Source organism: Lepeophtheirus salmonis, chromosome 6 (genome assembly GCF_016086655.4).
Source record: "Lepeophtheirus salmonis chromosome 6, UVic_Lsal_1.4, whole genome shotgun sequence".
Lineage (NCBI taxonomy): Eukaryota > Metazoa > Arthropoda > Copepoda > Siphonostomatoida > Caligidae > Lepeophtheirus > Lepeophtheirus salmonis.
The window spans coordinates 2,563,831-2,577,109 of NC_052136.2; the positions used below are offsets into that span (position 1 = coordinate 2,563,831).

Sequence of the window (13,279 nt, forward strand, 5' to 3'; positions counted from 1 at the left end):
TCAACAAACATTGCTTTAACAATATAAATTACAAATCCTACGTTTCAATTTTCATTTTTCACGTAGTTACTCAATACTTAGATGTTCTCTTCTCAAAAATAAAAATAACATTTTGCAATTTTTTTTATAATTGGATGTGCCAGGGAGTACTGTGGCTTGTTGCTCAATCTCATCTAAAGTCATATTCATATCCCGACCCATGGGTTGTTTTGCATACCAATGCGACTAACAAACGGGTTGGAGCCCGCCGCCAATTGATGTAATATAATCAGAGCGCCATCCTCTATAAACACAGTTGATATCCCAACCTACGGGTTGTTTTGCGAGCCAGCACAACTAACCAACAAGTTGGAAACCACTGTCAATTCATGCAATATCATCAAAGACAACATACTATAGCACCAGGAGATATTACATACCACGGGTTGTTTTGCGTGCCAATGCAACTAACAAACAGGTTGGAACCCACTACCAATTCATGTAATATCATCGGAGACACAATTTACTATAAACACGGTTGATATCCCAGTCCACGGGTTGTATTGCGTGCCAATAAACATATTTGGACTTGGTAGTGGGCTACAACCCGTTTGTTAGTCGCCTTGGCACGCAAGACAACCTATGTTCCGGGATGTCAACCGTGGCTATAGTGGATGGCGTCTCTTATGATATTACATGAATTGGCAGTGGATTCCAAGACGTTGGTTAGTTGAGATAGCATGCAAAATAACCCAAGGGTTGGGATATCAGCTGTATCAATAGAGGATGGCGCTTTGATAATATTGCAGGAATTGGAAGCAGGTTCCAACCTGTTTGTTAGTTGCATTGTCACGGTAGACATCCAGTGGGACTGGATATCAACCGGGATTACAGTGGATGGCGTCCCTGATTGCAATAAATAAATTGGAGAAGGTTGTTGACTCTAAATCAATTATGCATATCCCATGGGCCGAGCATCAATCTATGTTCCTGGAAAGGGTCTCGTAATTTAAATTATGATTTCATTGATTTAGCACATTAACGATCTTTTTCAGTTATTATGCACATTAACGGTCTTTTTCAGTTAGTAGGTACATTACCCAGTTTTTATGTACATTAAAAGTCTTGCTTAGTTATTTTACACATTAACGGTCTAGTTCAGTTACTATGCACATTAACTAGTTTTTTTGTATATTAACAGACTTCTTACTTTAACTGCAACATATGGACTTAACACAAGATTCCTAGGTTCGATGGAGTAAGTGTAATACTATGTTTACGTATACTTTAAACATTAAAAAAAAAAATTTTTTTAATATGAGTTGACCTAAACGTCTGCGAGATATCATTTATCCTTATATACGTCGTTCTTTTACAATTATTTACAAATACTCTCTTTTTTAATTTCATTTTATAATATGACGTGTAGGGTCGAGGGTATTGTTATTTCATAGATAAAATATTTACAATCGAAAATGACTTACTTTCAATATTGATACATAAATACAGACAAACAGACTTTTGCTTTATTAATATAAATAACTGTCTTCTCTTTTTAGTTCAATAACTATTACTTCAACTAGAGTTAAATTTACCTATGTTAATAATCTTCTTGATAAAACCTAATAACCGTAAAGTCAGTTTTTTAATTGCATACAGTAGAAAAGGAGAAACAAATATTAACCGAAAACAGGACAGTCTACTATTGGGGGTTAGGGCGTCAATAAAATCATTTTTGTTAAAATAAAAGCCTTAAGTTCAAAAATGGTTCCTAATTGTACAAAAAACTAATGAGAAAAATTTGAATTGTTTCGGAAAATATTTAGAAGTATCTCAACGGCCCTAAAGTTTAGAAAAATTTACATTTTTAAAGAGCAAACTGATTATTTACTTGAATACAATATAATATATATATATGTATATATTGAATTCAATATACCTCAAATTAATCCTTTTTTCTATGCAAATAACACAATAAATTGAAATGACCAAATTGACAATAAATTATGCTTGATAATCATTTCAAAATATATATAAATGTAGCTTTACTCTTTTAATGAAAAAACAAACATCACATAATCCTCGTTATTCCTTTGGAATCTATTTGATTTGTTATCTAAATATACAAATACATCACTTTTGAAAGCTAACAGGTATGGTACATTGAACCAATTGACATGACTTGAATTCCACGTTCAGGGCATTGCCAAGAAATATAATTAATAGTTTTAATAATTCTCTTTTTTGTCTCTTGAACACATATTTTTTTAAAGGTTATCTTTTCCCAATTCAATAGTTTTATCTCGTATCCCTTTCAAAAGACTGTCCACTTCTTCATCTGTAGTTTTAAGTTTATTGTTAGTTTGTTTGATTGATGACCAATTTGAACAAAAGAACATTTGGTGACGATGTGGGACCCATACACTTCCAAACAGTTCCAAAAACTAATTTAATCATATGGTCTCGACAAACAAATGGTAGAAGTTTTGGCCTAGTAATTTTTCAAGTAGAATACAAGTTCCATTATTCTTGTCAGTATTTGAACGTTTAGTATCAAAACACATTGCTTTGATTTTGCATGCAATATCCCATTTTTGATTGCTTTACATATAGCATCATTGACTTGATCTTCTCTTATCCCAGATAAAAGTTTGTCCATTGATAATAGTTTAGAAATTCATTATCCTGAAAGTGATACAGATAATTGAACATTTTTTAGGTTCTATAAAGATTTGGAATCCCTTTCCTGTCCTAATGTATAACAAGAGGAACTTTAGGTAAAATATTTGCCTAACTCTCAATTATTATTATTATTTTTTTTTTTTTGAATCTATGCTTTGTTTTGTTTCAATGAAATGTTTCTCTATTAAATGAAAGTTCTTCCATATTGCAGACAAGACTTTAAGCTGCTTCTGATAGTATACAAAATAATTTTCTGTGTGAAACTTTCGTTAAATCAAGGGCAGCAGCTGAAAGATCTGAAGTGATAATAGTTATTATTCTTCAGCTATCTTTTGAAGTATTCAATGGTATTTCATCTTCACTTTCGTCATCAAAAGTTTCATTTGTTTGCTCATCAAAAGTATAAGCTTCAGAGATTAATGAAGAAGATTGCTTGATTCAGTTCCATCTTGCTTCATCTCTTGCTTTAAAAAGCAAAACAAAAAAAACTCAGTATTGTTTTGATGCAGCGCTTTTATCAACTCCAACCATTGATTCTTTTTGTCCTTTTCCTCGCTAGTCTAAGAGGAGGTGTTTTTTTTTTTTGCAATACCTCATATTGATAAGTCTAATAGTTGGATTCCACTATATTAAATAAATAAAAAAAGCGTTATAAAAAAACATCTTTACAATTTCAAAGCAAAATGGCTAAATATAATATACAGTACAGAGTATAAAAAAAGGCCTATTGCCTTTTTTCTTTGGTCATTGTTCACCTCATTTATTTCCTTTGTGTAACTATATATACCAGATACCTCCTAGTTAAATTAATTATGAATCTTTAATTTCATCTCTAAGATGTTGTATAATTTGATAATAAAGGATGAAGTGTTCTAACTATTTGTACAAACAGATTGATCAAATAAAATACGTAAAAATATAACATCTATTCAATTATTTACAAAAGAATTTTCTCAATAATGAAGAGTACTGAATATTTATTTATCATTTTTGTAGGTACAAGCTATGAACCTCCTCTTACCAACGTCTTTACAATGCAATGGTTTCTAACTCTCTTTTCCACATGTTTACCTCGATATACTGTTCTACGAGTTTGGGATCTTATATTGCTCGAGGGTAATGAAGTTCTTCTTCGAACAGCGTTAGCCATTTGGCAGGATCTTGAAGAGTAAGATGAATTATTTAATATTTTGTTATTCTTTAAAATCAATAAGGCAGAGAAATATTTTATGGAGGTTTTTGAAATATACTTCTTGATTTAGTTAATATCGATGTAAATAAAAGGTAAGCATACTTCTCCCCCAAAATGAATGTCCTTTGGCCGAGTAAAAGCCCATTCCTCTGATCACACTAGAAGGCATTTAAACATATTTTATATAATGTTTATTGTCTCATTATCCTTTTTTACAGAGCCCACAGTTTGTTTTTTGTTTTTGTTTTTTTATAGGGATCTACCAAACGGTTAAAAAAAACTGCATTTGAAAGATTTTTATGGAAAGAAAATATATTTCTATGAAAAAAATAACTGTGAACATAACTGAATGGGAAAAACTTTATAAATTAATACATACTTTAAAAATTGTCAAAAATTAGAATAGCCTATTTATAAAAATACATTTGCTAATACAAAAAAAATGTTGAAAAACTCAAATTAATTGCAAACTTTTGCAGAAAAAAACTTGCTTGACTTGTTCAATTGTCAGGAGTTGCAACTGCAAAATAATATTTTTGGGTAACTAGATCCACTTCATTTCTGGTGGTATGCTACAAAGCATTGCTGGTTTGCATTCAAACATAGGAAAACGATGCATTTTTGACATTCCCATCGGGACACACCCTTTGGAAATTTTTTGCATCGTCCCCTCTTGTCACAGTGAAGTTTCAAATGCCCACAGTCATCATACCAAACATCTGGTTGGGGTTTTGAGGGTCTGTGGGGACATTACACACATTTTATATAATTACTCAAAATGTGTTCTTCCAAACTGTGGAGCAAGGGGTTAAAGGGATATGGTAATCTTCAACCATCGAAACAAAAAACTTACATATTATAGAGTGCTCTAAATGCATTTCAGTTAATTCGGTAGGGATTTGTGAATAACCCTATGCAATAAAATTCAGTTTTTGCTACGCTTACCGACTAAAACCCACATTTATTATTGTTATTTAAGCCATAGAGAACGAAAATGATCTTAAAAACTTTGAATTGCCGCAGGTTTGGTCTTTAAATACTTTTTTTAATCACATTTTTTCAGCATAATTTTGATTAAGAGCCATTAATATTTTTGATACAGGAAAACTTCAGAAGTTAAATATAAATTAGTCAATTATATTACTTATATCTAATCAATAAAATACATTAGATATGAACCATATTGGTACTAATCTTCCTGCCTTTATAATATTTATTACTTATTACTATTAGTTAAGTAATTGACTTAATTATATTTAATTCTGAAAAAATTTTAAATTTAAAAAAAAAAGTTAAACTGAAGAAATTAAGCAATTTTATTACGGTAAATTTTTCCCAAGTTGTAATATATAGTTTATTCTTTAATTTTAGCTTTAATCTAATGGATTTGAAAAAAAAAAAATATATTAAATTATATATATGATCCTTCATTTTACTAAATTTTTGTATGATTAGACACTTTTTGTAGGAAATGTATTCAAGGTAACTTAGTAACTAATTTATCTTTTGAATGATGGAATGTTTTTGAGCAATTGTTATTTTTTAAATTTAGAAATGTATTTTCAAAATATAGGTATTGTCAACAGTATGTCAACAGTACTCATAATATATTAAAATCATCAGGCTTAAACATAAAATACAATTATTCCTTAATTTTTGTAGGCAAATTCTTCCAGTAACAAGTGCAGATGAATTTTATTCAGTCATGGGTCAAATATCAAGCGAAATGCTTTTGATGGAGCAAAAGGATTCAAATTTGCTTATCAAGGTAAATTAATCATAGTTTGACATATGTAGATATATAGATTATGACATATCGTGTTTGGATTATTTTCCATATTTAGAATATTAGTTTATATTTTATTCATATCACTCATTCGACAATATTCATAAATTAGTGTTTGGATCGGTCTCGAAATCTTAGTCCGGTCTAAGACCTTTATAGTTTTTGGAAGACCGAACTAAAAGGCTTTAGGGAAAAAGTGGACATGCAACTCAGTCAAGGAGTTGTCATCATTTCCCCTCTCTCTCATTGGTTTAAAATTGTTAGCTAATGATTGTTCCCAATTTTTTTTAGCATATTCAATATACTAAATTTAATTTAAATTAAGTGATGCTAATTGGTATATTTTGGACATATTTAAAAAAAAAACAATAACCGAAAACCAACATTTTAACTCTGAAAATAATTTTGGAAGAAAGCAACTTAGCTGTCATGAAGTTTGATTAGATGAGCTACAAGCACCTATGACGAGGGACATAGCCAAGAATTACTCGGATTCTCAACTCTACTCTGAGCCCAACAAGGACTTACAATTATAACTCCTCAGAAAATCCTCAAGATTACTCTCCGTCTTTTATGACCACAGACAAATGTTCAATCCGGTATTGTATGTAGGGTAAAAGTAAGTTTACTCCTCCGAAATTATATAATGATGATAACAGCATAGGAAATGAAAATTACTCTTCAGTTTGTCAACTAAAAAAAACAAATAAAAACAGGCGCGCTAAAAAGTTGGCTCCGATTAGCATTACTCAACTTGAAAGAGTGCGCTTTTTTCTACATATTCCATATAGAAATAACAATATGAAACGTCGTTTTTAAAGTCGAATTTAAAGTGGTCACACTGATAATTTGAAGAAAAGTTTGGAAGAATAGTAAGTTAGCAATCATAATATTTCATTAAACTAGCTACAAGTAGCTATGCTCTGAACGGAAAATAACACAACCCCAACTCCGAATGTAGAAACAATAAAGTCAGGAATTACTCAAGGATTGATCCTCAATTATAGACTGAGTTCCACACATACTAACACTTTACATTTATAAATTACAAGCAAATCCTCAGAATTATTCTAAAGTAAAAAAAAATATCAAGGAGCAATTATTAAAAAAAAAAAAAAAAAATTTTAAAATTTCATATTTTAATAATCTGATTCCAGCTAATGCCCACTTTTTTATTCAGACAATAATAACTTGGTCCAATATTGGATTTTTGATTTTTAGGACCTTTTTTTGTTTGTTATTACATTATTAAATGTACCTTTCATAAAAATGAGGTGTATTTTTAGAAAATAAATTCGATAAATTTCCTTTTTTTATTGAAGAGAAAAATTTCATTGTTCTTGACACGGCGTTACCTTACTTCCACAAAAGTGTACATTGTATTTTATTGACAAGTGTTAATTATTCCATTACTTTTCCCCATAAATAACGTTTTCACATGACCTTTGCACTATTAATGTCCCCACTTTGAGGGTCTGAACAGACAAGTTTTATAAAAATGAAGGTCCCTTTTCTTATTAATATTAAGAAAAATAATGAAATGTCAAAATGAGACGAACAAATAAACAAAACAAAAAAAAATTTCAAATATTAAATTTTTGAAAAAAATTGTAAAAATATACAAGCTGTTCACAAAAATTTAAAAATTTCGAAAATTATTTTTTTTATATTAAGCCTTTTAACAAAAATTCGATTATAAAATTTTTTGGAGGAGAAACATTTCAAAAAAGCTATTCACAGAAAATTGATTTTTTTGGAAAAGTTTTAAAAATCACCTGCTTTTGACAAAAAGTTAAATTTTTCGAAAAAAATTATTTTTCATATATATTAAACTTTTTGACGAAAAAATTCGAAATAAAATTTTTTGGAGAAAAATTTCAACAAACTTTCAGCCTCTCACAGAAAATTGAATTTTTGGAAAAAAAGTCAAATATTAAATTTTCTAGTAAAAACCAAAAATTTATTTTTGTTTGGAGGGGCTGTAGCCCTTCCAGCCCACCCCTTGTGGACGCCCCTGGAACTTAAGTTCTATTGTTATTATAAATGAATTCCTCTATTGCATCTTTTTATTTTATATCTGACCCTAAAATGTTTTACAAATATGTTATTTTCTTTCCATATTGTAGATGTAATTTAACTATTAGATTGGAAAGGAAAAGATATTCTTATTATTTTAATCATTTTTTGTCCTTAATCAATCAAAAACGACACTATAAAAAAAATAGAAATTTTCAACACAAATAAAATGGATTATGTTCATATATAACTATTTATCATTGACATCAAGTCGTATTCAATGCAGGTGTACCGTCATTTTTATTCTTAAAGATATTTAATGGAGTTTAATCAAGATTTAATAGAAATTTATCATTTATATGTAGTAAAAATATCCACTTTGAGCCCCCAAAATGGCGTCTACCTTAATTATGATGCAGTTTATAACATCAGTGAATTCACATTTGTTAAACTGTGAATCATTTCCAATAATAATTCTATAAGAGATTGCGAGATACAACAAAAGTTTACGAGGTGCTCATGAAGGAAAAATAGTTGTCTACAATTTAACTACAAATAAAATTCAGTCCATCGTTTTGAGATCGCGATATCGACTGAAATATCAGTATAGAAAAAGTCAATTATGAACGAAGGGCCGAAAAAATCGGTTTACACAAATTTACACTAATATATTTACCTATATATTTATGTATCTACTATGAATCCTTTTTTTAAATACACGAATAATAGACTATCTATTAATCAACATTATATAGTATATTATCTCATTTTTTCTTTGATGTAGAATTTAGTTGGTATTTCCCCCTTTCCCTTCACGGATGTTGACGAACTCCGTGAAAAATATACTTATAACATCACACCTTGGTCACATGGACTTGCAGTTGCAAAGAGAGGTCTAAAAATATTATATAGGTAGTGTATATAATTAGTCAAATGAATACTCTATACATGGAACGCGCACTATTTTTCTTCTTCCCCTTTTTTTTTACCAACTTAAGGCTGTTTTTTTAGAGTTTGACGGAGATATTAAAAATCTAGGAACTTCCCAGAATAAATTCAGTTTCAATTACTTGATTTACACAAATTTTTAATAATTGAATTACACCAAACCTTATACTAGTAATTTTAGCTCAATGTCATTATTATCTATGTAGCTATTTGCATTCAAATAATTGTGTAAATTTCAAAATATGAGAATAAATTGAAAATGTTGATTCTTGTATATTAAAAATAAATCAACCCAATACAAATTCAAGAGCTAAATTGTAATTATTTACATTTTTTTTTAAATTACGTAAACTCATTTTTTGCTAATATTTACTTCCGGCGGCAAATGCACGTTCCTAACTAGTCCAACGCATGATATAGCAACTGACTGTATTTCAAAAAAAAAAAACAAAAAAAAAAACATGTTCAACAGTCAACAGTCTGATTGCCACTTATTATAAAAGAGGAAGTTAGGATTGTCGCACATGGTATATAAAAAATGAATATTTCCTTCTCTAGGAGTGACCGGTAATTCATCCGATCAGAATAATAATTAATAAATACAGTTCTTTTAATTGTTTAAGACACTAAATAGACCTTTGTGATTCATCTCATAAATATTCTACTAACTGAAAAAAAATAGCTTTTAGTTGGTATAAAAAAAACAACAACAGAAAAACACGTGCCCCTTGTAAAGACCATGTAATTAACATATTACTTACGCAAATTCATTCATACTTATATCATTTTAGTGATGATGAAGATTTATTAGATGAGGACGATGAGAAAATCGCTGTAGCTGCAACATTCGGAATATCAGCTGTATTTGGACAAAAAAAACATGGGGCATCACCCTTACGTCAGACATTAAATGGATCTCCCATGATGTTTAATAACACCATTAGCAGCAACTATAATAAAGGTCCAAGTGGTCAAAATGTGGATAAAGATAGACTCTCAGTTGATATTTCTGCCTTGAGAAAACAATATTCTAAACTACGTCAGAGGCAAAAACAAGCACATATCATATTAACTTGTAAGTTAAAAAAATAAATATATATATGCTCAGGCTTGGACCCGCCCACACATGTTCCGTTCATGTGTTCTTTTCTGAAAAATTTCCGTTCAGGCACGCATTTATTAATTTATTTTGGTTCATTGTTTAAACCTAAAAGTTAGACCAACTGATTATTAATTGTTCAAAATTAGATGCCAAGGGTTTACATTAATTTTTTCCTAGCCTGTCTATTAGGACAGTTTATAAAAATATTTACATTTTATATTTGAGGATGCGTTATTCATTTCTGCTACGATTTGTGACTGTGCAGGAAGTGTATGTTGTGCTTGACGTATGCAAGAGAGTTATAAACAGAAAATAATGGCTGTCGAGGTAAATTTGTTGAAATAAAACAGAATCCAATAGTTATACGATAATGTAACAAATACACATGTCAAAACGAACTTAGTTTGTATAAATTGAGGTCATTGTCTGATTTAACCTGTCTGAGACAACAACTTGCCTGTCTTGGATGGTCGGACACGTGTTCATGTAAATCCCTGCTGGCTTCTCACTTGGTTTTAGCTTTGGTACTTGTATAAAAGTTGTCTTTTGAGACAAAGAAATATTTTTTCGACTTAATTGCTCATTTTTCCCCACTCTAGTGTTCAAAAATGAACGGAAAGTATTCTGGCAATTTGTTTTTGTACTCCATTTTCAAATAGTAATTGTATAATGAGTTAAATAAATATTTTTAGCCGCATGGTCAAAACAAATGCCAAGATCAAATGAGTGCGATGGAGAGGAACAAGGATCTATTTCAACGACGGATTGTTGTCCACAGTCTCCATTCACTGTTAATCACTTGTTACTAGGGAAAAAGCCTTTATTGGGATCAAAGCCAAGAAAAGGACCCCCTCCTGGAGCAGTACCAGCTCCAAGGTCACCTTTGTTTTCAGGATTATCCAAGCAGAAAAAAAGCCCAAAGGCAACAAAATGTTCCCGACCTCAGGTGAGTCTTTTGAAATATTTACTATTGAATCCGCTATTCAGTGAATTTTATCTTGAAGATTTGTTGTAGAGTAAATTTTTCTCCCATAATATATTCAACGTAATAAATATGTTGTGTAGAAGTGGAAACTTGTTTATTAAATTAATTCCCATAAAACCCTAATGCCCATTAATTTTAATTTCATTTTTTCCCCAATAAATTGATGCTTTAATGTAATTACTACTAATTACATTAAAGGTATACGCTTAAATGAAATACTTTTCATTGTTTTTGCTATATCCTACATCATTTGAAAATTGGATTATTTTGCTATTAGTTGGTATATTTTAATGAAAAATCAAAATTAACTCATTCAGAAGAAATTTGAAATATTGTAACTCATTGTACATAAGATTTCGTAAAATTTTCTCTATTTTTTATACACTTAATAACAGTGGTATTGGTAGCCCCTTCCCCCAAATTTTTATTACATCTTATAAGTATTTATAAGTCTATCTTTAATGTTATCACATATGGAATCCAAAATTGTAGTAGAATAGATCAGTCTGAAATTTTGCCAGTAGACGTATTAAATAAAAAGCTCGTTCCTATCAAGTTAATAGAAATACAAGGTTATACCATAACGCATGTACAACAGATGTTTGACTTACACTGCGTTTTTAATATTGACGTCGTAGTAAATGAGGGGTTGCGTGTTGTGTCAAAATCTGTTTTTCTTGCCCATCAGTCGGTACCATACATTAAATTAAAAATTCTGGGAATAGTGACGTCATATACTATGAATGGGTACGGGTTTTGTCAAAATCTGCTACCTTGCCCAGCAGTTGGTACAATATATCAGATTATAGCAAGTCCGATTACATGATGGTTTAACCTTGTATTTCTATTAACATGTCTATGTCTATGACATTTTTTGAGACTCTCTGAGTCTCAATACGAGACTTATTTGACCGAAATACGAACTCCTTTTATATATCTCTTTCTGTATCTCTCCCTTTCTCTCTGTTTTGTTTCCTTAACTTTCATTCTTTGTTTCAATTCCTCATGGTGTTACCTCGCTAGTACAAAAATACCCTAAGCATTTTGCTGTCAGCTGTCGATTCTCTTCTCTCGTTTGATACGTCATGGCTATTTCATTCTGTATTCCTTTTTGATAAATAAACTAAGTAATAATTTATTCTATACTAATGCTCTGTTTCCAAAAGAATAGGAATACAACTTCTTGTTGTATTCCTATTCCTTTATTTATTATTTAAATGAAGACATTTTGCCAAACATATAGACATACAAATTTATATAGTATATTACAACGCGACATTATAGTACTTACAGTATGGAATAAAATACTATATAGACTTTTATAAATGTAATTCATTTTAAAAATCTTGAAGAAATAATAATACGCTCATAGAATTAAAGTACATAAGATATATACAGGAGTTGGTATGATGGACTTATTTTGCTAAAGAAAGGTTACGTGATACAATCAAGGTCACGTTGTGTCCTCTCTATCCTCCCCTGCAACGCGTTCACACTCTGCTTAGTATTTATATAAAATTAACCTATTCATTTAAGTGAGTATAATTTTGGGGGCTAAGCCCCCCCATGAGGAAAGCTAGCGAGTGCCCTGAACAATACAACACCAATACAATCCTCGTGGCCATTGATTTTAAGTTCATCTTTTTTACTCAATAAACTGACAATTTAAATACTAATTACATTATCTGTATACATTGATAATAATACATAAAGTCTCATTCTGTGTTTGTTCCAATTAACTAGTATTTACTAACTCTAAAATTATTATAAATACATGATATAGATATATGTCATGTGAATAAGCATGTTTTAAAATGATTTTTCTTTTCTTTTTTCCTTCTAAATTCAACTAAAGCCGGACATCTCTGATCCCAAAGAGATGCATACTTCATGTACAAAGACTAATGAAACCAATCGACTGAGCGAACATTGTGTGCACGTTCCATCTGATTCTGAAACATCAATAGAAGGTAAATCATGTTATTAACAAATTAAAACTAATCACATCAATTGTTCCACGTCAAATCGCCCAAGAAAAGAAAATTGTACATTCCACCCTCTCAAAATTTGATGATGTGTTATCTCACTTGCACAAAAGTTGGTATTTTTAATGTTCCTTTAATTGGTCAGATGGAGTTGTACTGATGATGGATAAGTAAACATTATAGTATTATAACTACTCCATCTGATCTAAAAATTGTCTTTGAATACCATATTCATAATGTATATTTCCTTCTCTAGGAATGACCAAGACGCGAACCTATGCACATTAAGTTCAAGAGAATAATTTCTCCCGAACGGGTTGTCCATTGAGCTATGTCATTGTATGAGCTTGTATTTTGCTCTCCGACGTAGATTTTGCTACATAACTTACCCCTAATCAATGGGTCGAATTCCAATGAGTTCTTGTTAAGTCGCGAACCACTCTTAACACAATAATTGAATGATAGTTATGGTTGGGAACAAATGTCTTATTACTAACTGATATAGGGTCTTTTTTTTCTTATTCTTTTTGGAAGAATATTGCGATATACAATAAAATTAACACCGTGCTACGTTACAAATGTAAATCAAAATTAGTTTAATTAA

The 13,279-nt window shown here is 30.3% G+C and overlaps 1 protein-coding gene across 3 annotated transcripts in view; it reads left to right on the plus strand.

Moving 5' to 3' along the window:
- Positions 1-13,279, plus strand: part of LOC121119622 (TBC1 domain family member 30) — a 71,914-nt gene that overhangs the window by 57,888 nt on the left and 747 nt on the right. For 2 of the 3 annotated variants that reach the window (XM_040714336.2, XM_071889032.1), the window contains exons 8-13: positions 3,658-3,829; positions 5,516-5,621; positions 8,440-8,567; positions 9,395-9,678; positions 10,398-10,651; positions 12,546-12,660. In XM_040714336.2, coding sequence (XP_040570270.1) covers positions 3,658-3,829; positions 5,516-5,621; positions 8,440-8,567; positions 9,395-9,678; positions 10,398-10,651; positions 12,546-12,660 — 1,059 coding nt within the window. Of the gene's footprint in view, positions 1-3,657; positions 3,830-5,515; positions 5,622-8,439; positions 8,568-9,394; positions 9,679-10,397; positions 10,652-12,545; positions 12,788-12,931; positions 13,256-13,279 lie in introns of those variants that run through there. The other variant, XR_011780514.1, reaches the window with a different exon arrangement.